At 41.2% G+C, this 24,523-nt stretch overlaps 1 protein-coding gene across 1 annotated transcript in view; it reads right to left on the bottom strand.

Moving 5' to 3' along the window:
* Nucleotides 1-24,523, bottom strand: part of SGMS1 (sphingomyelin synthase 1) — a 37,801-nt gene that overhangs the window by 1,618 nt on the left and 11,660 nt on the right. Inside the window, exons 2-4 of the mRNA XM_065894191.1 lie at nt 19,135-19,252; nt 1,762-1,915; nt 81-247 (exon numbers count right to left, since the gene is read on the bottom strand). Coding sequence (XP_065750263.1) covers nt 81-247; nt 1,762-1,915; nt 19,135-19,252 — 439 coding nt within the window. The remainder of the gene's footprint in view (nt 1-80; nt 248-1,761; nt 1,916-19,134; nt 19,253-24,523) is intronic.

Here is a 24,523-nt window from a genome sequence, read left to right as displayed (position 1 = left end):
TTGTGCTTTTCCCCCTGCCACGCCAGCGACGGCAGGCCAAGAGCAACAGGGGTTAAAATCAAATGGGGAGAGAAACTCACTTGCTGATTGGCCATAGTGTGGTACCACCAGAAGAGTCTTGTGGTGATGTAATATGCCACCACCACATCCACAGTGTAGTGGTCATGCGCCAAGAGAATACAGAAGATTCCAACCACGCTGAGAAGCCAGCAGATCCAGTGGTACCACCACAGTCGTCGAGGGGAATCTGAAAAGGAGAAATTTGCAATCGTCCCATTATTCAAGTGCCACTAAGGGCACCCGACCATGCCTCAACTACTACTTCTGAATCCAATTACCTTGGATCTTTCCTTCTGAAAACAGATCTTTTGGGGTAGCAAATCTAAGGGCTTCCGTTTCTCTGTAACGGAGGTTAGAAGGGAAGCAGCTTATTTCATAAAGTGACTTTCTTAGCCATAGTAATTTATATTTGGTTATTACCTGATCCGTGTAATCATAAGTGTAGCTTAAAAGGACAAATAAGGACAGGTTAATGCATCACGCACCATTAAAATACAAAACAACACCGCCCACTGACAATTAAATTTACCAGGAAATAATTTGGGATTAATGCTCTATACAAAAATCAGTACCTTTTGATCCTTATACACAGACTAGGCAATTATAATTGATACAACTGCCCTATTTGCTTTCCAAGCTCTGCAACCATACACTAATTTGAAAGTCTTTGAGATGTCCATTTCTCAAATACAAATAAGAGAGAATCCAAATGCCTGGGAATTCAAGCCCAAGTACGTTCCCAAGGGCAGGGCAGTGTCTGGGAAGTCACCTGACGGGAGATTCAAAATCTCTACTCGTGCAGGCCTTCCTACCTTGTATTCTCACTGAGTGGGCTTCAGAGGGTCTGAAATTTTAGGCAGCAATGTTGTCTGAGTGTGATCTACCCTTCCCACCCTGGGGAAGACAGTTTAGGCTTTTACAGAATTTTCAAGGGGTCCAAGTATCCATCATTCATTCAACCACTATTTACTGAGCATCTACGATGTGCCCAGGACAGGAACTGCTCTAGTCACTGGAATCAATGAACAAAATAGGCAAAGAGCCTGCCTTTGTGGGGAGATCCCTTCCTAGTACCGAAGAGAAACAATAAAAAATAATTATAATAAAGTAAATTATACATTATGTTAGAAGGTGTTAAAGCCTATGGAAAAGTAAAAAATTGAACCAAATAAGTGGGATCAGCAGTAGAGAGGGTGAAGGGAGGTTTGTGAGTTTAAATGGAGTGGCCACGGTTGGGGGCAGGGTCTTAAGAGTATGTACAGGGCTCCATTTCCAGGAAAATCTGTACTTGGTACTCTAACAATACAACAACAAAGACCAGCTACCATTCATTCTCCCTGCACCTCTACTAGTGTCCCTATATGCCATCTATTTTAATTTTCACAACCTCTCCCTCATTCATGAAGGAGCTATCAGTATCTCATTCTGAAGATGAGGAAACTATGACTTACAGAGGTTAGAGGTTTTCCCCAAGGCCACAGAGCTCGTAAGTGATAGCACCAGGATTCAAAATCAGTTTGTGACCCAAGTCTTCCAATATGGCATCTCCAAGGATAAGGCTTTAACCCCATTAAAGTACTACAGGTACCAACCAACAGGCGGTTAGGAATCCCGCCCCCCAGGGCCGCTGACATCAGGCCTGTTCTGTTCCCATTTTCCATGCCCAGTTACATTTCTCACGGAAGGCTGCTTTCGACTTACACTCTTTGATAAATAGGTAGGTGAGTGTGAGCATGACCGTGTGGCCGCTGTACAGGTAGTCCCCACACATGTTGTGGGAGCCCGTGATGGACAGGCCGCCGCCAGCAATAAGCTTCATTATTCTCCTCAGTTGGGCTTCCCAGTCTCCGAAGAGCTGGTGGGAAAAGAAAAAAGCAGACTATTAGCCCACATAAAAGTCTGCTACGATTATAATTTATATTCAGAATTAAGCTTTGTAATATTGTGATTTATAATGAGAAATATATATTTGGCCTTCATCCCTGTTCCTGGCACAGAGCTTCTACAACCTTTGGAATTTCCCGAGAAGAGAGAGAGGTGTCTTGGGTTAGTCATAAAAGCCCCTTTCAACCACACCTAGGTTCATGTTCATGAGTTCAAGGTGACTTCTGGAAAGCCCCTAAGGATGAGGGTGGTTGCCAGGAGATCCAACCAGGCGACTAGAGGGTTGGAGCCTCTTTCTCACTTCCCGCCACTTCCAAGGAGGGGAGAAGGGCTGGGGGTTGAGTGAATTACCAATGGCCAATGATTTAATCAATCATGCCTCTATAATGAAGCCTCCACAGAAATCCAAAAGGACAGGGGTTTGGAGAACTTCCAGGCTGGTGAACGTGAGGAGATGTGGGGAGAGTGATGCACACCTCTTCCCACATACCTTGCCCTACACATCTCTTCCATGTGGCTGGTCCTACGTTATATCCTTTTATAATAAACTGCTAATCTAGTAAGTAAAATGTTTTCCTGAGTTCTGTGAGCTCTAGCAAATTAACTGAACCCAAGGAGGGGGGTCATAGGAACTTCCAATTTAAAGCTGGTCGGTAAGTAGTATAGGTGACAATCTGAACCTGTGATCAGAGTCTGAAGTGGTTGGGGGCTGACAGTCAGTGTGAGACTGAGCCCTTACCCTGTGGGATCCGATGCTATTTCCAGGTAGACAGTGCCAGAATGGAGTTAAAGAGGGTTAGAGATTTGCTTGTGTGTGTATGGGGGGGGGGAAACCCATATATCTAGTCACAGAAGTATTCAGTGGGGTTTTCAGAGTACAGGAGATGCACAGGAGTGTTTTTCCTTTATGAGTTTATATTAAGACATGTAAAATCACCCCCCCCCCCGCCATGAAGTGTGCCCACTCAACATTCACTGCTGTTCAGACAGCCCTTGGAAGAGTGTGGTCCTAGAGATGAAGCATGCAGCTTCAGAGCTTCCCTTAGATGGTGGCATTTTTTAGAGCACATGTCAGCAGATATTTAGTTACTAAATTTTTTTTTCACTACACTGTTAAAGACTGACTGATTGATTTACTACCATAACTGCCATCTGGGGGAAAATCTCTGGGAAAAATTTAAAGATCTATTTCACACGCTTGGCCTAGAGGACAAATGTTCTACTAACTTATTAGCTAAAGCAGCTGGAGGTTAGAAAGTCAAATATATGAATTTTTTTTTGGTATGTGATTTTGGGGGACCAAATTGAAGCAAGGGACTGAGTAGGATGTACCTTCAATCTTCTGAAATTATGTGGGTAGAACTGCATGTTTTTCCTTTTAATAAGAGTGCAGAAGTTTATAAATAAATCTACCTGTCTCTGATACAAGTCTGGGCTGGATACTAGAGTGGTAAATGGCATGAACAAGTCATTCACCGAAACTTTTGTTTGCTCTGGCAAATAAAATGTGTGACTGTCTATATTTTATGTTTGTCAGCATTCTTTTAAATTTTGGTTAGCCAATTTAATCACCATGACCCCTTTTCAACATTTAACTGATAATATTCTGGGCTCTGGGAAACATGTTTCATTATAATTTCCCTTTAAAAAAACTGATCAAGATTTCTAGTTAAGGACGTCAGGTTGAACATACCACATAGCGGATACGGATTTCCAAATTGAAAGGGATCACTGAAAGCCCAGCTCAACGGAAGCAAACAGATCTACATAGCAAGATTCAGAATTATGGAACTTCGGAAACTTGGGGCTAACAAGGGACCTTCAAGCATCCAGAGATCAAAAACAAGCTTCACACAAAAGATCAAGAATCAGGCTTCTTCAAAAGCAATACTGGAAAAGAAAAGGCTTCAGAAAAATGCCTCCAAATTCTGAGGGAAAATGATTTCCAATTTAGAATTCTATATGCAGCCATATTATTAACTAAGCCTAATCTTAAAAAATAGACCAAGGATAAACTAAAGTCATTTCATATATACAAGATTTCACAATATTTACCACCTATGTAGTATTCTTTTTTGCGGGAAATTACAGAAGATGTACTCTACAAGGCAAAGGAGAGAACAGAAAAAAGAAGAAACCGGATTTGCTAGGATGCCAGCAAAGGGAATACTGAGAGCTGTGCTGTAGGCCTAAGAGAGGGAGCCCCCTACATGGGTGAGTCAGAGCTCTGGAGATGAGGCTAACAGAACACCTAATTCCGTGGCTGCACTGAGTCACAACATGGGAACGAGTAAGTACACAGAAAACTAACAGAGCAAAAAGCAAGGCAATTACGGACTCTACAGGAAATGAAATATTGTGTTGAAAAGTAATTATAGGAAACTATATGACTTGGCTATGAATAGCATCTACAAAACTGTAAGAATGTAAGCTCTGAATACTGAGTTAAATCAAGGACAGAAAATGACACTGGGAAGATGGGATAAGAAGCCTAAACTACTGTACTGGGATGGTGGGGGAGGGGAAGAAGGGAAGGAAAAGGCACAGAACACATACAAGCTGTGGGGAAGGATTGTGTGGGGAATACAAGGGCTCTAAATCCTGGCCTTCCCCAGCAGGAAGTCAGCAACAGCCTGTATTAGAAATTATAAAGAAACAATATTGCCATGGCACTTAGAGACCTGAGGATAAACACATACACACACAAAAATTCTGTAAAAAGAGTTAAAAGAAATGAAGGTAAACACCACGAGACTCAGTTGAAAGAGCTAAAGAGAGTAGGAAAGCAGGCTGAGTGCGATTAGGGTAAGGGTTACGTACCATGGTTTTTCATAATAAGTCCTGTAGGATCATTTTGTTTCTTAAATTGCACGCATGTATAAACATGATAAAAATTTTTTGAAAGTTTTAAATTGAAAGTTTGGTCTGGTTCTGTCATAACAACGGATAATAAATGGAAGAAAATTATGGCAAAAAAGCTTAGGTAGTTCTTCAGTTTACATTATTTCAAATTGTCCTTTCGAAACTCCCTCTGTGTTTTGAAAACTATAAATCTTATTCTTGAGCACCATTCCCCCTCAATTTGCCCTCTCATTCTGGTAGGAAAATATTTGTGGAGAAACTGTAGGGGTAGGGAAAGAGGGAGAGATTATGAGGTAAACATGGCATTGAGGAAAAACAGCCCAAAATTAATGCTCCGTTTCTTACAAGTGCCCTTAACACATCTATGCTTTCTTTTAAAAATATCTTTCCATGATTGTCAAACCTCTGCAAGGGGAAAGGCTCTTTAAAAGCTCAGTGGGGAACAGGAAAAGAAGATGGATGGTTACAGCTACATAAAATTTTTAAATTACACTCTAAGAAAGTAAACAAACTCTAAGGCAAATGACAACACAATTGGAGCAGAAACAACTTAACGTCTTTACCGTGTACACAGTACATATAAATCAAGTAAATAAGACCATTTAGGAAACAAAATTTATCAAAGGACAAAGGATGTGACCAGCTGGAGGCACTGGCTCTGTCAAGCAAATAGAAATAAAAAGGAACATTAACAGGAGCTCATTCTTTCCCATATCAAATTAGCAAAGCTAAAAAAAGATAGCCAATGGTGGGGCAGGGACAACGTCACTGATCTTCTCAAACAGGCTCCTTAAAGAGGAGGGAAGGAACGTGGTAAGTGCAGCAGCCAGCAGTGCAGGGCGGAAGAGGCAGTGGCCTCTGAAACAGACAGGCTGGGTTAAAAGCACGGCTCTCCCACCAATTAGCTGTGTGACCCTGGGCAGCAGAACCACCCTAAGCCTCAATTTCCTCATCACCAACCTGGGGAGTAATATATTTATTACAACTGGCAAAATCCTCTGCAAAAATAATCATCAATATTGACCACCAATCCAAACAGCCATGACCTGTGTGTGACTCAGTGCTTAGTTGTTTCTAGGTGCCCACCTCCAAGAAGTGATCCCACACATGAAGAAAACCTTTACGCACAATATTATTTATAAAAGCAACAAACTAGAAACAACCCAAATGGGAATTGTTAAATAACTGTTCCCTTGCCATTCAGAACCTGGGCCAGGGGAGCAATGGCAACACCAGGGGTTGCCTGTCATTACAGGCATACCTCGGAGATATTTCAGGTTCGGTTCCAGACCACAGCAAAAAAGCGAATATTCCAATTAAGCGAGTTTCACGAATTTTCTGGTTTCCCAGTGCATAAAAAGTTATGGATATTGTAGTCTATTAAGCATACAATAGCATTATGTCTAAAAAACCAATGTACGTGCCTTAATTAAAAAAATATTTATTGCTAAAAATGCTAACCATCATCTGAGCCTTCAGCAAGTGGCAGTAGTAACATCAAAGATCACTGGTCACAGATCACATAACAAATACAAAGTTTGAAAAACTGCAAGAATTACCAAAATGTGACGCACACATGAAGCGAGTAAATGATGCTGGAAAAATGGCGGTGACAGACTTGTTCCACCCAGAATCGCCACAAACTTTCAGTTTCTAAAAATTGCGATAACTATAAAGTGTAATAAAGCAATGCTCAATAGAATAAGGTGTGCCTGTACCCCCTCAGGACCTACTGAGCCAGAATCTGAGGTGATTCAAATGCACTGAACTAGGCCATAATTGTTTAATACATTATTTAAAAATAAGCATACAATGACTTTGTACTAAGTTATATCATAAATATTTTCTTCTACCAAGAGGAAAAAAATGAAACAAAATGTTTGGTATAATTATAACCGTTTAAAAAAACATGCACAGGAAAAATCTAGGATGTACACACTGCATGTTAGCGTGGTTTGCATGGAAACCGGTAGGAGTTCCCTGCTTGTTGGGCTAGAAAGGAGGGGATTCCTGTGGAGTTCTGCAGTTCTGAGATTTAGGTTACCTCTGAGTACAGGCAGGAGACACGGGAAGAAAACAGAAGAAGAAGAGGAAAAGGAGGAAAAGGGAGGAGGGGGAGGGGGAGGGAGGAAGAGGAAGAAGCAGAAACAGGAAGCTCCCAGCTCCATCTTCCTTCTTTCTCATTTTAGTTTCCTTCTGCACTCTGCCTGCTACCATTTTCCAGAGTCCTCAAAGGGCTGCTCCAGACACTGTGGCCTGTGTGTTGGGTTGCATTCAGTGGGAAGGAGGATGGAGTGTGTACCTGGAGCTCTAACCTCCCCATCAGTAGACTTCTGAGTGCTCATCTTTGAAAGCAGAGGTATTTGGGGGACGTTCACACAAACACTTTCTCAGTGGGCACTATAAAGCTGTGACAAGGTCTTGCATCTGCATCGTGCTGTGAATTACGATCTCCTAGGGTCAGAGAAAAATCACTTTTCAGTAAAAACAGAGCAATTTTCTTCAAGTTCTAATGAACGGCCAAGAAATTAACTGGCCAAATCACTTAAGCAATATGAGACATAGAAAGAAACGGAGAGCAGAAGGCAGACGGAGAGGCTTCTGAAAGAGACAGACCACTCCAGAAGGGTTCAAACCAGTGAGCCTTTGGTTACTAAAAAACAGGTTCCCCCAGTATGTTTTTTTTTTTTGCGGTACACGAGCCTCTCACTGTTGTGGCCTCTCCTGTTGCGGAGCACAGGCTCCGGACGTGCAGGCTCAGCGGCCATGGCTCACGGGCCCAGCCGCTCCGCGGCATGTGGGATCTTCCCAGACCGGGGCACGAACCCGTGTCCCCTGCAACGGCAGGCGGACTCTCAACCACTGTGCCACCAGGGAAGCCCCCCCCCACAGCATGTTTTCAATGCTGAATACACAGTGCTCTGATGATAGGCTGTTCACCACCATTCAGTTTGCAGATGGCCTCATGCACTTGCCTTTTCTCTTAAGTGCATCTGAAAAGTGGGGACATTCACTGTGCTTCATCCCCTTCTGGCAGGAGAGGGAGAACCTAGAACCCAAACTCATCAAATAATGCTGCACGAGTCAATGGCTTTGGTATAACTTGGAGGAAGGGCTGAAAGTGAGTGCTAAAGAGCAGAAATGCTATTTAATATAATCCTTGAGTCTTACCAATGCTTCATCTTACAGCAGCCCTGAAAAATCAGCGAGGTAGGTCTTAACTCTGTCCTGGGTCCCCCGGCTGTTCAGTTTGGGAGCTGGAATGGGTCCCAAGTCCTCTGACTCCGCGTATGTTATTATCTGCAAACTGCAAGCTACCTGTACACTGCCAGCGCCTCCCCAAGCCTGCATAAACCAAGAACCGGATACACATGAAGCAACCTTGCTCTGAGCAGCCTAGGTTCCTTACAAAGGTAATGTCATGCCATCATGCCCCATACCAACCACCAGGAACAGTCAGGTGTCTCTCAGTGGACCTGTCCTCATTCATGCATTCAATGAATCTAGCTACTACCACCAGGGCAAATAACTTCTTGTCTTGTTCCAGAAGAAAAGTCTTCCTCCAAAACAGAAAATTCACTACCATCCACGGCATGTAAAGAAAGCTGCTCTTCAACACCCAGACCACAGGTCAGATCCGCTAAGGGAATCAAGCATCAGGGAACAGCAGGATCAGTGGAATCCCCATCAATCCATGTCCTGCGCAGCCTGCAACTGGGAAACACACGCGACGTGCTGCAGTCCCCGCCTCAACTTCAACTCCCAAACAAAAGCAGCAAAACTATGCCACTTCCTGAATTTCAACAGGCACACGGCCCTCCTAACCAGTGATGGACACTTAAGAACTAATCTGAGCCATGAAATGTCCTTGAGCATGACCTTGAAGACTGAGGGGAAGATGGTGTGTTGCTAAGTTTGATGAATGTTTTAGATTTCACAGCAGCAGTGAGAGGTTCAAAACTGCCCCTTATAATTTCTCCGACCTTCTGTGATACATATATACCATGAAGATGTGGTACATATCTACAATGGAATATTACTCAGCCATAAAAAGGAACGAAATTGGGTCATTTGTAGAGATATGGATGGACCCAGAGTCTGTCATACTAAGTAAGTCAGAAAGAGAAAAACAAATATCGTATATTAATGCATACGTGTGGAATCTAGAAAAATAGTACAGATGAACCTATTTCCAGGGAAGGAATAGAGACTCAGATGTAGAGGATGGACGTGTGGACACAGTGGGGCAAGGGGAGGGTGGGAGGAATTGGGAGATCAGGTTTGACATAAATACACTACCATGTGTAAAATAGCTAGCTAGTGGGAACCTGCTGTATAGCACTGGGAGCTCAGTTCAGTGCTCTGTGATGACCTAGATGGGTGGGATTGGAGGTGGGGAGGGAGGTCCAAGAGGGAGGGGACACATGTATACATATAGCTGATTCACTTCGTTGTACAGCAGAAACTAACACAACACTGTAAAGCAATTATACGCCAATTAAAAAAAAAAAAACTGTCCCTTATAATTTCTCATACCTTTTTATTACTGTCGATTGAGGAGTAAAAAAAACAACAAAAAGGAATGTAGGGTCGTTTCTACATAATAAAACATTACATTTTGTTTGTACAGAGTTTCCAACTTTTTAACAGAGTTTTCCTATCAATTATCTCATTGTAGCCTCACAAGCCTATCAGGTGGTTAGTGTCTATGTAATTATATCCATTTTACAGATAAGCAAATAGAGGTGCTATTTTTCTATTTCACAGTGACTCAGTTGGGATCAGATCCAAATGTCTTACCTCTCACTAAAGGATTTTGCCTTTTGGGTCCCTGGAAAGAGTAGCTATTGGTGCAAACACTTCTCCAAATAACAAAGGCTGGACCATGTCTCCAGGTTCACTTTTTTTGTTGTTTTTGTCATGCTAATGAAATTGAATCCAGTTTACATAAATCATTTAAATATAGTTGAACGGTTTAAAAATTTTATTCATTATTCACTAAAGATCTATTTTTCGTAAGTGTTTTTTCCATTAAATCAAATTTCCCCATCTCTAAAAAAGTTATTTCCATGGGAATCTTTCACAAACAAATTACACATTTTCCACCTTCTTGAGCAAGGTGTTTTTAGTTCGATCTTAACTTTCCTTGCTTTATGTTGTGCTGCGTAGGAGGGATGCTCCAAAGACCTCTAAGCTTATGTCATAAGAACAACAATGAGGATAAATCCAGCCGCAAGCCCCCGTTTTGGGTTAACCATCCAGGTGGCTCTGGACAAACCATTTTACCCATTCTAGCTTCAGTTCTCTCATCTGTAAAATGGCGAGAACACCACCACCTCATCCTCAACCCTCACTGCCAAAGGGAGGTAATGTTTATAAAAGTGATTGCTCAAAAACTATAAAGTGCTATACAAATATCAGACCACGTTACAATGATCAAGTTAGGCCCATGTTTTGGGTAAGGAGTGCCTTAAGTGAGAACTCAACGCTTAGCAGTCAAGAAGTGAAATTCTCCTTAAATACACAGCCCTCATGGATGTTCATCTGTGATCACTTTTATGAATTCTTCCTCAGATGGTTATCATTTCATTCCTGGGAAGATTTAGTTTCATCCGCAAATATTATATCCATCTCAAATGATCCGAAGTAGGGAGATTTCCCTATACACATCCTCTTAGAACTCAGATATACAACCTTAAAAACATTTTTCACCTCCACTGAGCTCTGAGGGATTTGGCTCTCCACACTGCTCCATTATCCAATGTATCCAAGAGTTCCTATACCAGGCAGGCTTTTTTTTTTTTCATGGGGAGGGGTCTCTAAATCATCATTAGTAATAAAGCACTCATCCCCTACCAGCCTCCCTTTCCCCCAGTAAAAACGTAAAAATGTTTTCATGGCCTTTAGTAAGGAGACTTATCAAAGGCTTCATAAAATCTTAAATAAAGGTCAGCTATGGATTTCCATTTACTCAGATACTTATTTGTCACATTAAAGAAATCCAGTATTTCAGTCAGGCAAGATTTCCCTTTAACAAAAATTATATCTGAGAGATTCTGTGGCCTACCTGGTCATGAAGTGAAAATTGAAAAAAAAAGTCCCTCAAATTTTTGCTTTGAAAATGTGTAAATCTAAAGAAGAGAATAATGAACGTCCTTAGACTCATCAATTATCAATATTTTGCCACATTTGCTTCTCCTTCTTCTCCCACTTTTTTTTCCTGGGCCATTTGAGAATTAAGTTGAATACATTATGACACTTTACCCTTAAGTGTACAAACAAGGACATTCTCTTCTGTAATCACACTCACGAAATTTAACAATGATAGAATACTATCATGGTTAACAGACATCCTTATTCAGACTCCCCCATAGTCTCAACAATGTCCTGTATAGCTTTCCCCCCGAATCTAGGATTCAATCAGAGGAGACATATTGAGGGTACTTGCCATACTCTTAATTTTTCTTAGTCTACTAGTTTCTCAGTCCTTTTTTTTTTTTTTAATGACACTGACATTTTATTTTAAAGAGTCCAGTTTTTTTTATATCAAGAGTATGTCCCTCCACTTGGCTTTATCTGATTGTTTCCTTATGTTTAAACTCAGGTTAAATGTTATTGGCAGGAATATACAGAAATGATGTGTCCTACCCAGTGCATCAGATCAAAAAGCATCCGATATCATTTGTCCTGCTGCTGGTTTGATCACTTGGCTACCAGAGTGTCTGCCAGATTTCTCCTCCAAATACACACCTTTGCCCCTTTATTATTAACAAGCAGTTTGTGACTTTTTGAAACTATATAAATATTATGGTGCCCCACCTTTCACCCAGTGGCTTTAGCATCTGTTGATGATTCTTGCTCGAATTATTACTACAGTGGTTGCAAAGTGGTGATTTTCTATTTCTAATATTTCTTTTATATCTAGCAGTTAATTTTTTCTCCACCTGCGCTAATTTTTAAAATGTTTCTTATTAATGTATTATAATTAATTACTGTCATAGTTCATTGTGATGCTCCAATTGTCTCACATGTGGCCAGTGGGAGCCTCTCAAGCAGGACAGTATGGCTTCTGAATGGAACCCACCGGCCTGAAGTGTCTGGGAAGCTCTGGAACCTTCCTCAGGACAAAAGTCCTGCTGTCCATCTGCCTGTACTCTGACACAGTGGATCACGCTTTGTGTAGAGTCATATAGCGTCACCTCCGAGGCTCTCTGGATTTCTTCAGTGAATGCTTTTTCACCCTGGTGACCTCTTCACACTAGATGGCTGCTGCCATGTAGGAAACCTCTGTCACCTTCCCAATGTTTGCCCTGGTCTAGGCATTCCTCATCTCTAAATTCGAAACACCACACAAAAGCAGCCTCATCTGCCTCCCTCGTGTGAAGTACCAAGAACAGAGATGCGGCCGAACTTCTTGCCTCTGCCACTTAGTACCTTCAAGACAACAGGCAAGTCAAGCATCTCTGGACCAACTGCAACTTCCTCCCACTCATGACTGTGAGACTTCAATGAAAAAACATTGAGAATCATACCTGGCACGAAACAGGTAGACGTAATTTAGCACCGCTCGAAGTCTACCTCCCCTCCTCTCTCCCAAACAGTTTACTTTCTGTATCACTGGAGAGATGGCTTTCTAAGAGACAGATGTGATCATATCCTATTCACTGCTTCAACCTTTCCTGGCTTCCTGTGGCCAAACTCCTTAGAAGGGTGACCAGATTCCTTAAAATCTGCCCACAGCGTGCCTCTCTGGCTTTCTCTCTGCCACTCAGCCCACAGGATCACATGACCAGGCGTATCTAACTTTACCTGCGCCCTCAGACTTCCTTTCACACCCTTTCTGTTCTCTCCCTTTAACTCCACTTGGCAAACACCTACTCATCCTTTTCAGACTTGGCTCGGACGGCACCTCCTCAGTGCAGCCAACACTCCCAGCAAAGTTTGCCACCTTCTTCTCCGCTTCCATGGCAACTGAGCACCTCACGCCTATTACAGTGAGGGCTGTAGTCAGAGAATAATCTTATGTGTTACATGTCTGTCACAGCTTCTGGATGCCCATTTGTCTTACGTATTTGTGTATCCTCAAAATTTACCCCACGCAAGACAGGTCCTCTAGAAATGTTTGTTCAGAAGTAAGCGATCCGCTTGTTTGTGAAAAGAAGTCACATCTATAATCTCCCTGCCTCACAATCCCTGTCTCCCTGGAGACTTCCCATAAATAAGAAAACCATTTAGAAAGTTTATAAAATCATGTAAAAATGCATATAACAAATGTTAACTATAAAGACACAGGAACAACTGCACAAAAAGCATGGTCAGAACTATGTAAGAAAAATACACATAAAGAACTAATAAATATACTGAAACATGAACAGTAGATAGAACCATGAGTGTAAAAATTTTCCTTTTTACATTTTTGCAATGTATCTATAATGAATGTAGAGTTTCTTTAAGATGGACAAAAAATAACCTTTTTTTAAGACATAAAGAAGTGACTTAGTACATTTTTCTTTTTCTGTTTTTCTCATTCCTGAAAAGGGAAGAGAACAGTGGAGAGAAAAATGGGAAAGTGAAGAAGAGACTTGGGATGGGGAAGGTTACCGGAAATTATACAGCAGGAAATTTTTTAAAAAATGAGAATGAACAAAATGATAAGAAACTGGGAGGCAAGCAGAAAATTAGGTAAAATCAAGCACTGACAATTTAAATTCCACACGATTCAACAGGATGACATAAAGCTATTTTGGTAACAGAACACAAGCCATATTCTGAAATGCTGATAAGGTTAGCAGGAGCTAATCAGAACATCAACATTTGTCAGCGAGGAGGGCAGCTTTTGAACACTCAAGCTGTTACCTAAGAAAGTAGGAAAGAACTTAAAAAGGTTATAAAATCCTAAAAAGCAGTGAGTCTTGTGCCTTGTAAGACTGAACACATGCCAGTAAAGAGACCCTTGAGACTGAGGATTACTACATCACAGCTTAGCATCGAACTGAAGGAGGTGCTTTGATCTTTCTAATGCGTGCAATGCAAAAAAAAACTGACAGTGGCAGGAAAGAACACGGAAGTCTTTCTGTTATTATATTTGTATTTTATTGTTCCACTGAACAATTAATCTCAGATGTCCAATTAATCTCAGCCTTGTCTGACAGTGGGCTATGTTCAAGTATGCTGGATGGAAAAAAAAAAGACACGTTTTTGAAGTTCAAGAGAATCATTCCACTGAAAACACCATGTCAGATTAATGCGTTAGCCAGCTAAGTACCCAGGATGTAACGTAACTCTCTCGTTTTGAAAGTTTTCAAATCTAAGGTCACCATGGAGACCAAAAACCAGAACCAACATGAATCTCACTTTAATGCTTAGGCATTAGATTAACTCAAGTGATGATTAAAATGAGAGTTGAAAACAGCATAAGTTATTCCTTCTCTTCCAATAACATTAGTGTATCTGTGTTATCTGGGGCAGGTTTTTTTCTTTCTTTTTTTTCTTGTGGAGTTTGCTACAACAACAACAACAAAAATTTCTTACATAAAGCTTAGGACACAGAAGAATTCTCAAATGTTTCTGCCTTTTTTATTTTTAAAAACGGAATCCTGAAAAGTTAGAACAAGATGACAAGAAGGTGTTTTCTGGTTGGGACACATGCTCCTTGGAGAAAAGCTGTGTTGAGATTAACAAGGGGTAATCAAGGTTGCACTAACTTGACAGCCTCGTAAGCCCACCACACACACCCACTGGGATACAGGACTAGTGCTTCCCAGAAGCTCCTGTTCCAGGAACTGAATGCTTCCTTCCCTTCTCACGCCCCAGCAGCTCATCTCTGTTGCAGGAGCATCTGATGACAGGCCCCCTTCTCTTCTCACCTCATCATTTCACATGACGATTACTTCTCTAAGCCATGACATTTTGTGAAGTAAAGAGTACACTGCCATCAAGTGAATGAACACTAGGAACAATTTTCTTAATTACTACTGCATACCTGTTGGAACATTTTTCTTAGAAGCCATGCATTTTGAATACTGGTGTTAAGGGAAGAATTAAGTATACTAATTATGGGGCTTTGCGTGTTAGCAGAACCAAGTGCCATAAGCCCTGTCTTGCCAACAAAGGGACTGAGGCTCTGAGAAGTTAAATGCAACTGCTGCACAGCTAGCAAGTTCACGTGCCCATGTTAAACAAAGTCGTATTCTAAAGCTCAACTCTTTTCCCTTGGAGTTTAATGATGACTGATAACCGTAAGAATATCCACCAACCAACAGGCCTTAGATGGTGTCTCAAGTCAGGGGGTAACCAATTCTGGAAGCATCGGATGTTAATGTCCTGTCTCTGGACTTTTCATCCACACCAACAGCTTTAACACCACCGAGAATATGATGAATCACAAATATTTAATTTCTAGCGCTGATTTTTCCCTCAATTTCAGATGTAGACTGCTAGTTGGCCTGGACACCACCACTTAGATATCTCACAAGTACCTCAGACTCTATTTGTTTAATCTGAAGTCATTAACTCCGTTTTCCTCCTTACCTTATAATCATGCCAGTGGTAAAAGCCAGTTGCCTTTGAAATCCTTCCTTTCTCTCCTCATTCCCTATATCAAATGTATTGCTAAGCTGTACTGATTCAGCCACTTAAATATTGCTCAAATCTGTCTCCACTTCTCTTATCCCTACGGCCAGCAGCTTAGCTTAAGGTCCTTATATCACAGCATTTTCCACATTATATAAGATGAAAGTTTGGATGAGGTGGTCTTAAAGCACTTTCCACAAAGGCAGGGACTTCTGTCTACTTTGCTCACCCCCTTGCACTCCAGTACCTCAGACACAGCAGGTGCTTAATGCACGTTAAATACATTTCCTCTGGATGAATAAGAGTCTAGGCGTTAAGGCGTGATGGCCACACCAAGCTTTCTTATTTCTGTACAGCATCTTACATCTACAGAGCCCTGTGTATTTACTGCCTTCTTTCACTCTCGCAACTCCTTAAGATGGTATGAAAAGTGCCATAAGCCCTGTCTTGCCAACAAAGGGACTGAGGCTCTGAGAAGTTAAATGCAACTGCTGCACAGCTAGCAAGTGCTGGATGACATCACCCTCACTCTGACCTCAGTGTTCTTTCTACTACTGGGTAGGTTTGTATTTTTACGGGGTAATAAGTCCCCTCTCTGCGCAATGGTTCAGAGAGAGTTTGATCAAGATTTGGTGGCAAGGATATTGAGACACTGGACTGGATGACTTTCAGTAAGGTTCCTTTCCGTTTTGACTAACCAAGCCCTGGGTAGGGCTCTAAGGTAGGCAGAGGTGGTCTCTGGGATCTCTCTCGAGCACTATCTCTCGCTCCCTTCTGACACTGTTCCCCAGTGCAGTGTTCTGACCCTTGTCTGACCTCTCAGTTTCTTAAGCTTGATCTCCAAGAGGCAGCACTGCGCCTTCAAGACCTTTTCCAAGTCTTCTGTCTAGCTTCAGAAATCATTCTGTTTTACTTGTGAAGTGTTCTTGCCAAAGAAATTAGAACAACTGAATCAAGTCTCCAGAGCCAACTTTCTATTTAGAGGAAATATGGAGGAGAGAGGAAGAAGTTAATTGACACTAGAAAGAAGCAAACAGATAAGTCCAGAATGTGGGATATTCTACAGGACAACTGCTCTGATCTCTGTAAGTTACTGATGGGGTTTACAAAAAGGGGGTGGGGGGACTTCCCTGGCAGTCCAACGGTTCAGACTTCGAGCTCCCACTGCAGGGGGCACAGGTTCGATCCCGCGTGCCAAAAAAAATAAACGGGGGGTGGGGAGGAGAGAAGGAACTGCTCTAGAATGTAGAGACTTAACAGACAGAACAACTAAATGTCATATAAAGACTGTGGATCCTAATTTATACAAACCAACTGTTTTTTTAAAAAAGGCATTTTTTAAGACAATCAAGATATTCCACGAGTTGGTAATTGCCAATACCAAAGAATTACTGTTAATTGTGCCGAATGTACCAACAGCGTTAAAGTTATGAGATAAAATGTCCAAAATTTTTAGATGCATATTAAGTATGTAGCAATGAAATAACATTGTCTGGGGTTTGCTTTAAAATACTTCAAAAGAAAGACAGAAGATAAGATGAAGCCAATGTAGTAAATCTTGGTAACTACTGAATCTGGGTGCTGGCACACGGTGGCTCCTTATACTCGTTTCTCTCTGGGATACAGTTGAAAAATTTCAGAACAAAAAACTGTTTTTTTGAACCCATTCTTCCAAGAACTCTGTTCTACAAAAGAATTAGATTTAGTGAGTTTTTACTAATAATTTTTGCTAACATCTTACCCCCTCCTGTATACTTTACTTTAAAGATTCTAATTTCCAGAAGACTGTCACAGAAAGATGGCCCTTAGTCGGGGTTTCTGGCAGCATGATAAATGAGTGACACACTTGGGTCTGGTTTTGCATACTGTCCCTGCCATTACCTCTGTCTTTACCAAGAAAACCCACAAGCTATATTTAGCTATGGGATCTTGATTGGATGTGCTGATGACTCAAGCTGACTCTGTAAGTGCCAATACTAACCAAGTGTGGGGTTGCCAGCAACTGGGTGGAGCTGCAGAGGTCCTAAGAAGAAACAAGGCTGGAACCAGATCAGGGAGAAAGGCCACACACACAGCACGACCCCTTGATGCTGGGTCCATCTTCAACATGGGCTGGACCAGATCCCACATCTACCTAAACTGGTATGACATGTTCCTTGGTGGAGAAACTTCCCAGGCACAAACTTTTTTAAGAACTGAACTACTACTGAGAACACACTTGCTTATCAAGCCAGCCTCCCAGCAGGAGTCTACATCACTGCGTCCTCAGTGACAAGGTATTTCGTCTAAGTCAGGAGCTGTAGGCAAGTGCCTGAGAGCTTTCATAGAGGATAAAGAAGATGTGAGGCTGGCTTTCTTTGGAAGGGCTGAAGAAAGAGCAAGGAGATGCAGAGAGGCAGGATTGCTGATGGAGACGAGTAGAACCTTGGGATCATTCATGCCTTATGACGGCTTCTCCAGTTACGGAAACAGACTGTAGCAAAAACGGAAAGAGGGCAGTAACAAACTAGCTACCTCTCTGAGCACGTATGTAAGTCTAGGAAGGAAGGGGACCACAGTAAGCAAGCAACCTAAAGAGATCCAGAATTTCAAAAGATAAAGACACCACTTTAAAAATCCCTCTTCCAGGGCTTCCCTGATGGCGCAGTGGTTGGGAGTTCACCTGCCGATGCAGGGGACACGGGTTCGTGCCCTGGTCCGGGAGGATCCCACATGCCGCAGAGCGGCTGGGCCCGTGAGCCATGGCCGCTGAGCCTGTGCGTCTGGAGCCTGTGCTCTGCAATGGGAGAGGCCACAACAGTGAGAGGCCCGCGTACTGAAAAAAAAAAAAAAATCCCTCTTCCAAGGGACTGGATTCTTCAGCCCTCTTCCAAGGTTCTATCAGAGAGAATGTCTCTTCTGGAAGTAACAAAAGTACAAATGGATGAAATTGAAAGGATGTTTCACTAGCACAAATGTGATGTGAAGAAATGATTCCAAACACACAGCATTCCATTTTTTCTCCCACCCAAATCGAGGAAATGAGCTTCTTCTACTCCTTATTACATTAAAAAGCTTTAATGTAGTTAGACATTTTTAAAACTAAATCTCCTGTTAATTATTTCATAAAATTCCGATGATCTCCCCAGTTGAAATTATTCCAAGGCAAAAGTTGGGGTAAGGAGTATTACGTGAATCTGATGGAAAGGTAGAGACAATAGAAGAGGAATAAAGTTTATTTTAAAGAAAAGCTTCTATGCTACTAGAGAAGATCAATACAGCAAAATGTCCCGCCAGGGAGGAGAGATCTTGTTTGGGTGGGTGGAGGGTGCAAAGGGACAGGAATAGTGTCTCTAGCTCTGCTCTTCCGGATTCCCACCGTAGGGATTAATAGAAAGAAGGAAAAAATATCATTTGAAACAGAACCTTCCATCTAAGAGAGGGAAAACGCATATAAAAGCTTCTGGATCTGTATCAAGGGAGCGAATGATATTTTAAAAGTATGGCAGGAAACCAAAGAGCTATGCCCACACACAAAGCTGAACTGCTTCCATCACACTAACTAGACCACGTATTTCCCCAGCTGCGAAGCACTGGGGTTTGGGAATTTTAAGAAGGGTGGGGCCACCTAGCTGTATTGCTCAGTGACGTTCCCAGATGAAGGCAAAGGGACTTGATCCTATTCTAAAGAAATTTTTACCTTTGGCCTACATCAAAGGACCCCTGGGCAAGATGAGAAACAAACAAAAAGGGAAATTACAGCAAGGAATGGTTTACCTTCGGAGAGCAGTTGAAATGCATACCGGGTACTGGGAGTGTAGTTACATACATTGTAATACACCGATACAGGTACAGCGTGCCAACTATGCAGAAAAATCTTCTGCTAATAATAGACCTGGAAAAAGGGAAAAACAGGGCAGACACTCAGTCATGAAATTTCGCAGGTTCATTTACTTCAAGTTTTCAATGACCCAACAATACACACAAACCCCAAAACTACTTGAGAGATTGAAATCAGAATTTTATAACTATAGCTAAGAGCAGATTAAGGTGAGGATTTTGAGAATGATTCTGTTTTTTCTTTTTAAATATTAACTTTAATGCCAGTGGAGTTTAAAACACTATATTGCTATTAATTGGGCTTCCTGAGGCCTTAAACATGAGTTGACATTCAACTGATGTACAAGTAGGGCCTATTCTGATGGGTCAGAGCTGACTCAGTACCTGTGGTTAAACATTTAGAGAGTGTCTTTTCTGTCATAAAAAAGATGTTCAGAAAATTACAATGACATTAAAATGAGAATTCAAAACTTTTCTGACATGTAATGAGCCAAAGACATTAAACCACTGTACTTGTACATCCCAGAAACTGATTATCTTAGCAGATCTCCAAGGTAGCATGATGCCAAGAAAAGAGCCTGTCTCAGTGATAGCATCCAACCTCTCTCTGCTAACTATGTGGCCTTGGGACAGACTATTGACATCTCTGAGTCTCAGTTTCCTAATCTGTAAACCAGAAATAAGAACATTAGAAATGATGTACGGAAAATCCCTGCCATCCATGCACAGGGGCAGTCAACAAATGTATACATTTTGTGGATGAATCACAAAATAAGCAAGAATTAGAATCACACATCTTTTCCATTTCAAGTTTATTGGTGGTTCTAATGAAATTATTTGATATGTATATGTGAACATGTATATTGAGTTTGATAACTTCTCCTAATAGCAATTTCCACATAGGTTTGGCTTTAACTAGATTAAGTTGTACAAACTTAAGTGTATCCTTGAACAAGAATGTCCCTTCCCTTCTAATTCTACCTGTTCTATCTTGTTCTACCACAGGCCAGAATCACAGTCCTGTGGGTCTCCTCCTCTTCAACCTTGAGGGGTTCAAATTTTTCCTTGGCCCAGGGCAACCTGACATAAATAAACACACATTTTTTAGAAACAGTGAACAGGCTTTCCTCTGAGGATACTGAACATTCACTCTATAATTGTACAATGTGCCTCTATTTTTATGCAGGATGGACATTCCTACTGGAGGAGAATCTGTATCGTTTGTATTTTTTAACAAGAGGAATGAAGTGATATGTCGCCTGTGTGATTAGAAATTAATTTAAAAATAACCCACATAACTGTATTAGTATTTCATTCATAACTACACAGTTCATGTAAGGTCCTTAGGTTGTACGGGTAGAGCCTGGGTGTTGTGCCTCTTTACCCAGATTTTAGAAACTGGGTCAAAACTGCTTACCACAGAGAATGTCTCATTTTCTCTTATTAAAGCTGTGCTTGCCACCTCCAAGGGCAAGAATTTATTCAGCATAAAGCTGTCTTTTATAAAGGTATGTGCCTCTAATTTCACTTGATGAAAAGCACAGTATAATTAAACAATATAAAGAGGGACAATACTAGAGAATATTACTAGACTATAAATGTCTTACCAAAATAACTTGAAATACCCGCGTGAATTTTACATTGTAAGACACGATGATCATTTTTCTCAAAAAGAAAATGCCCTCTCTCACCATCCTGTTCAAACAAACAGAAATTACTTGCCATTTTACTTGAACTATACGAAAAGCATCTACAACAGAAAACTGTTAAGTCTATTTAGATATGTTAATCTCTTTAGATGAAGAGAAGCAAATAAAATGACTCCTATCACTCCATTTTGGGAAAGATTACTATCTTAAATCCCTTTGCCTGGTGGTTTCATGGTGCACATAAGATACACACACGCACACACAAACACCAGTAACTATTTCCATACCTCAAACTTGAGTCACATTTGAGGAGCAGTGAAAAGACTTAGGATTTTCTGAGAATGAGGTATATGAAAAAATGATGATGGATGAGAAACGACAAATTCTTTACCAAAAAATACTTTAAAAGTATCAAACATTAAAGATTCAGTCACATTTACTCTTTGACTTGAAGTGAAAAAGTCAAATGATTTTATCAATGTGACTCCATCAATATTCACATGGTGACAAGTTGGAAGTGACTATTAATAAGAATCTTCTGATCTTTGGTATTAATCTTTTTGAAAGTAAGCTTAGAATATCTTCAATGTATAATTTTAAACAAGAATCTCCTACCATAAACTTTAAAAAGCAGTATATAAAAGTGTTTCAAAAACTTGTATCCTGTTAAGGTATTTTTCCTTAATCAAACAATTTCACACATTAGAATTCTTTCTTACTTAAGTTTAAAAGTTCAAGATGTGCTTTAAAGAAAAAAGGTTTAAAGTAGTTAAAAATGTAACAAGACAACAAAAAAGCCACAGAGGAAAACATTAATGAGGTATTTCCAGAGATTAAGCAAATGCCAAGGACAATATGCACATTATAATTCTCAAAACCACAATGCTGTTCTTCTCACATGGGACATATCTCTCCTTTCACGTTGGAAAGAAGCCTGTTTCCTATCTGCTTGCACTCTGCAATGACTATCACGTCACAGACGCTTGTACTTGGTCACGATTATTCTTCTCTCAAGTATTTGAGTAATAGGCTCATTACTACTTGCTCTGACAGAAAAGAAAAACATTGTTAAATTAAAAAAAAAAAAGGTAGTGGCTTAGTGGCTTATATTTTTTTCTAAGTCCCATGTAAAAGGTCTGCAATATAATGCAAGAGGAAGGAAACTGTCCATTCTTCATTATTGTTAAATTCGATAAGGAAATATGAATAAAAGTGTTAATATTTTATAGATAATCATTAAGACTTGTTAGAATGGTATGTTATGTTAGGTCCAGGATAACTTTATTAAACCTTTTACTATCCCTACTTAAGGAGGAAAAAGTACACAGAACCTGATTAATTACTACCAAATACAGGCTTAAAATAGCAGTACTGCTTTGTTTCTGGCATTTGATACAATGGTCTAAAATTCTAAAGAAAAAACGATGAAAGAAATGAATATACTGGAAAGTAAAATTAAAATACTGGCAAGTTCTTTTGTTTCCCGCAAGTTGTCTCTTTCTGAGCTATAGCCAGAAGACACACAATTCTTTCAGTGCTCAGACCTGCTCTGCCAGCTCTTGAAACAAACAGGTCCTGAGACACAGCAGTGGAACTAAGCAACAATCCCAAAGTAGGAGGCGATAAACACGGGGGACAGCACATGTATCTGGACCAGGATCAGGGAGGCCCACATCTCTGGAGCAATCATGGAGGCCGGTACGCAGTTCAGGTCCCTCCAGTATATGCCACAGGGACAAGGCGTCTCCAGCTTATCTTCACACAGATGCTGGCTCTACCTTTAGCAAAGGCTCGCGTGATGATTTGAATCATCTCAATTAACTTCTTTGGAAATTGGCTTCCTCGCCAGCAAAACGGTATCTTTCTTAATGATTCAGAGAAATGCTACTGAGGAATTTCCCCAGACTGTTATTAACAGTAACTAGGGTTTTGCCAAATTCCTCCTCTACGCCAAGCTCTGTGTCATTTAATTCTTAAAATAACCTGCAATGCAAGGCTATGATCCTTATTTTACAGATGGGGAAAATGCAGTTTCAGAGAGTCTAAGGTGAAATATAAATACATTACACAAGACAAAAAGATTCAGGAAATGGCTTCAAATTGTGTAAGAAATCCCAATTTCATTTTGAGACTACACTGTTGTGTACCAATCGATGAGCCAACATCCGATCACATTTAAACTACATATCAAAATCCACTTAACTCAGATTTTTCACTTAGTGTTTTATGTCATATTTTGTATTGACCCAGACCTCTACAAAATAAGCACTTCTGATAGTTATTTAATGATAACCACGTTAGTTATTAAAGTACTGAAAAAAATCCTTCTAGGTATCCAGAAGGAAACTGTCCATTCTTCATTATCGTTTGCACAGTCCGTGCCCAGTTAGATATGCTTTACGTTCCCCCCAGTGTTTGGTCAGTCATTCTGAAATGTCATCCATTTCTCAACATTCTATCTCGCCCGAACTTCCACTATGACCTTTGACCTAGTGTCACTAATTCCACTTGTGCCTCCCTAAAATCCTTTCTACAAAGAGCAGCCAGAATCATCTTTTGTTTGAAACAGTTAAACAGAGTATGTCCTTTAAAACCCTCCAATAGTTGCCAGATATATTTTGAATAAAATCCAAATCCTGGGCTTCCCTGGTGGCGCAGTGGTTGAGAGTCTGCCTGCCGATGCAGGGGACACGGGTTCGTGCCCCGGTCCGGGAGGATCCCACATGCCGTGGAGTGGCTGGGCCCCTGAGCCATGGCCATTGGGCCTGCGCGTCCGGAGCCTGTGCTCCGCAACGGGAGAGGCCACAACAGTGAGAGGCCCGCGTACCGCAAAAAAAAAAAAAAAAAAAAAAAAATCCAAATCCTTTGCCAAGCCCATGAGGCCCTAGATGATCTGGCCTGCCTCTCTCTTAAGCTCACCTCCCACTGCTCTCCCCGCCATTCCTCAACTCCAGTCCGATGCCCTTGGTGCAACTGAACACATCACCCCAAGTCCCTCCTGCCTTAGGTAGGATCTCTGTGCCAGCCATTCCCTCTGCCTGGACTCCTGGAACACTGCCTGTCACTCAGGTCTCTGAGAGACCACCTACTCTAAAGAAGGTGCCTGGTGCCATCTTCCATTTTACTTTCTTCATAGCCTCCCACTCCCATTCCCACATTCTATTGAAGCTAACTCCAAAGAGTTTCTTAAATCTGTTTTCCTCCCTTTAGTTCCTTGCTATTAGTCCGTGGATTCCCTGGATTACGACAACTGCTCAACATGACCCCAAGCTACCTTAACTGTTTTATCTTGCAGACCTGAATTCCACTGCCCTGGGCAAAACGAGCCCCACTCATCTGTTCCCTAAAACCCTAGTTTCTTGCTTTTGCCAGCAAATCTCTTTCCCTGGCCTCTCCTGTTACTCTATCCACCTACCTCAAATACCACCTCAGCATGAAGCCTCCTACATGTTCCCAACTGGGCAGAGCTACTTCATCCTCCAAATCACTTCAGAACTTGTTTTGTATTTTACGGTATTTTTAATAGTAAGATTGGCATCACCATTACCAACAGAGGCCCTCATTCCTTCTGTTAGAGGAAAAGCTCTTAAAGAAAGCTGCTCTTTACTTATGTTTTAGTCCCAGTGAGACTCATGACGGTACCGGTAATATGGGCAACACCTGCGGTTCTGTGCTTA

Source organism: Phocoena phocoena, chromosome 16 (genome assembly GCF_963924675.1).
Source record: "Phocoena phocoena chromosome 16, mPhoPho1.1, whole genome shotgun sequence".
NCBI lineage: Eukaryota > Metazoa > Chordata > Mammalia > Artiodactyla > Phocoenidae > Phocoena > Phocoena phocoena.
Note: the sequence above shows the minus strand (reverse complement) of the source record. Positions and strands in the feature narration are given on the sequence as shown.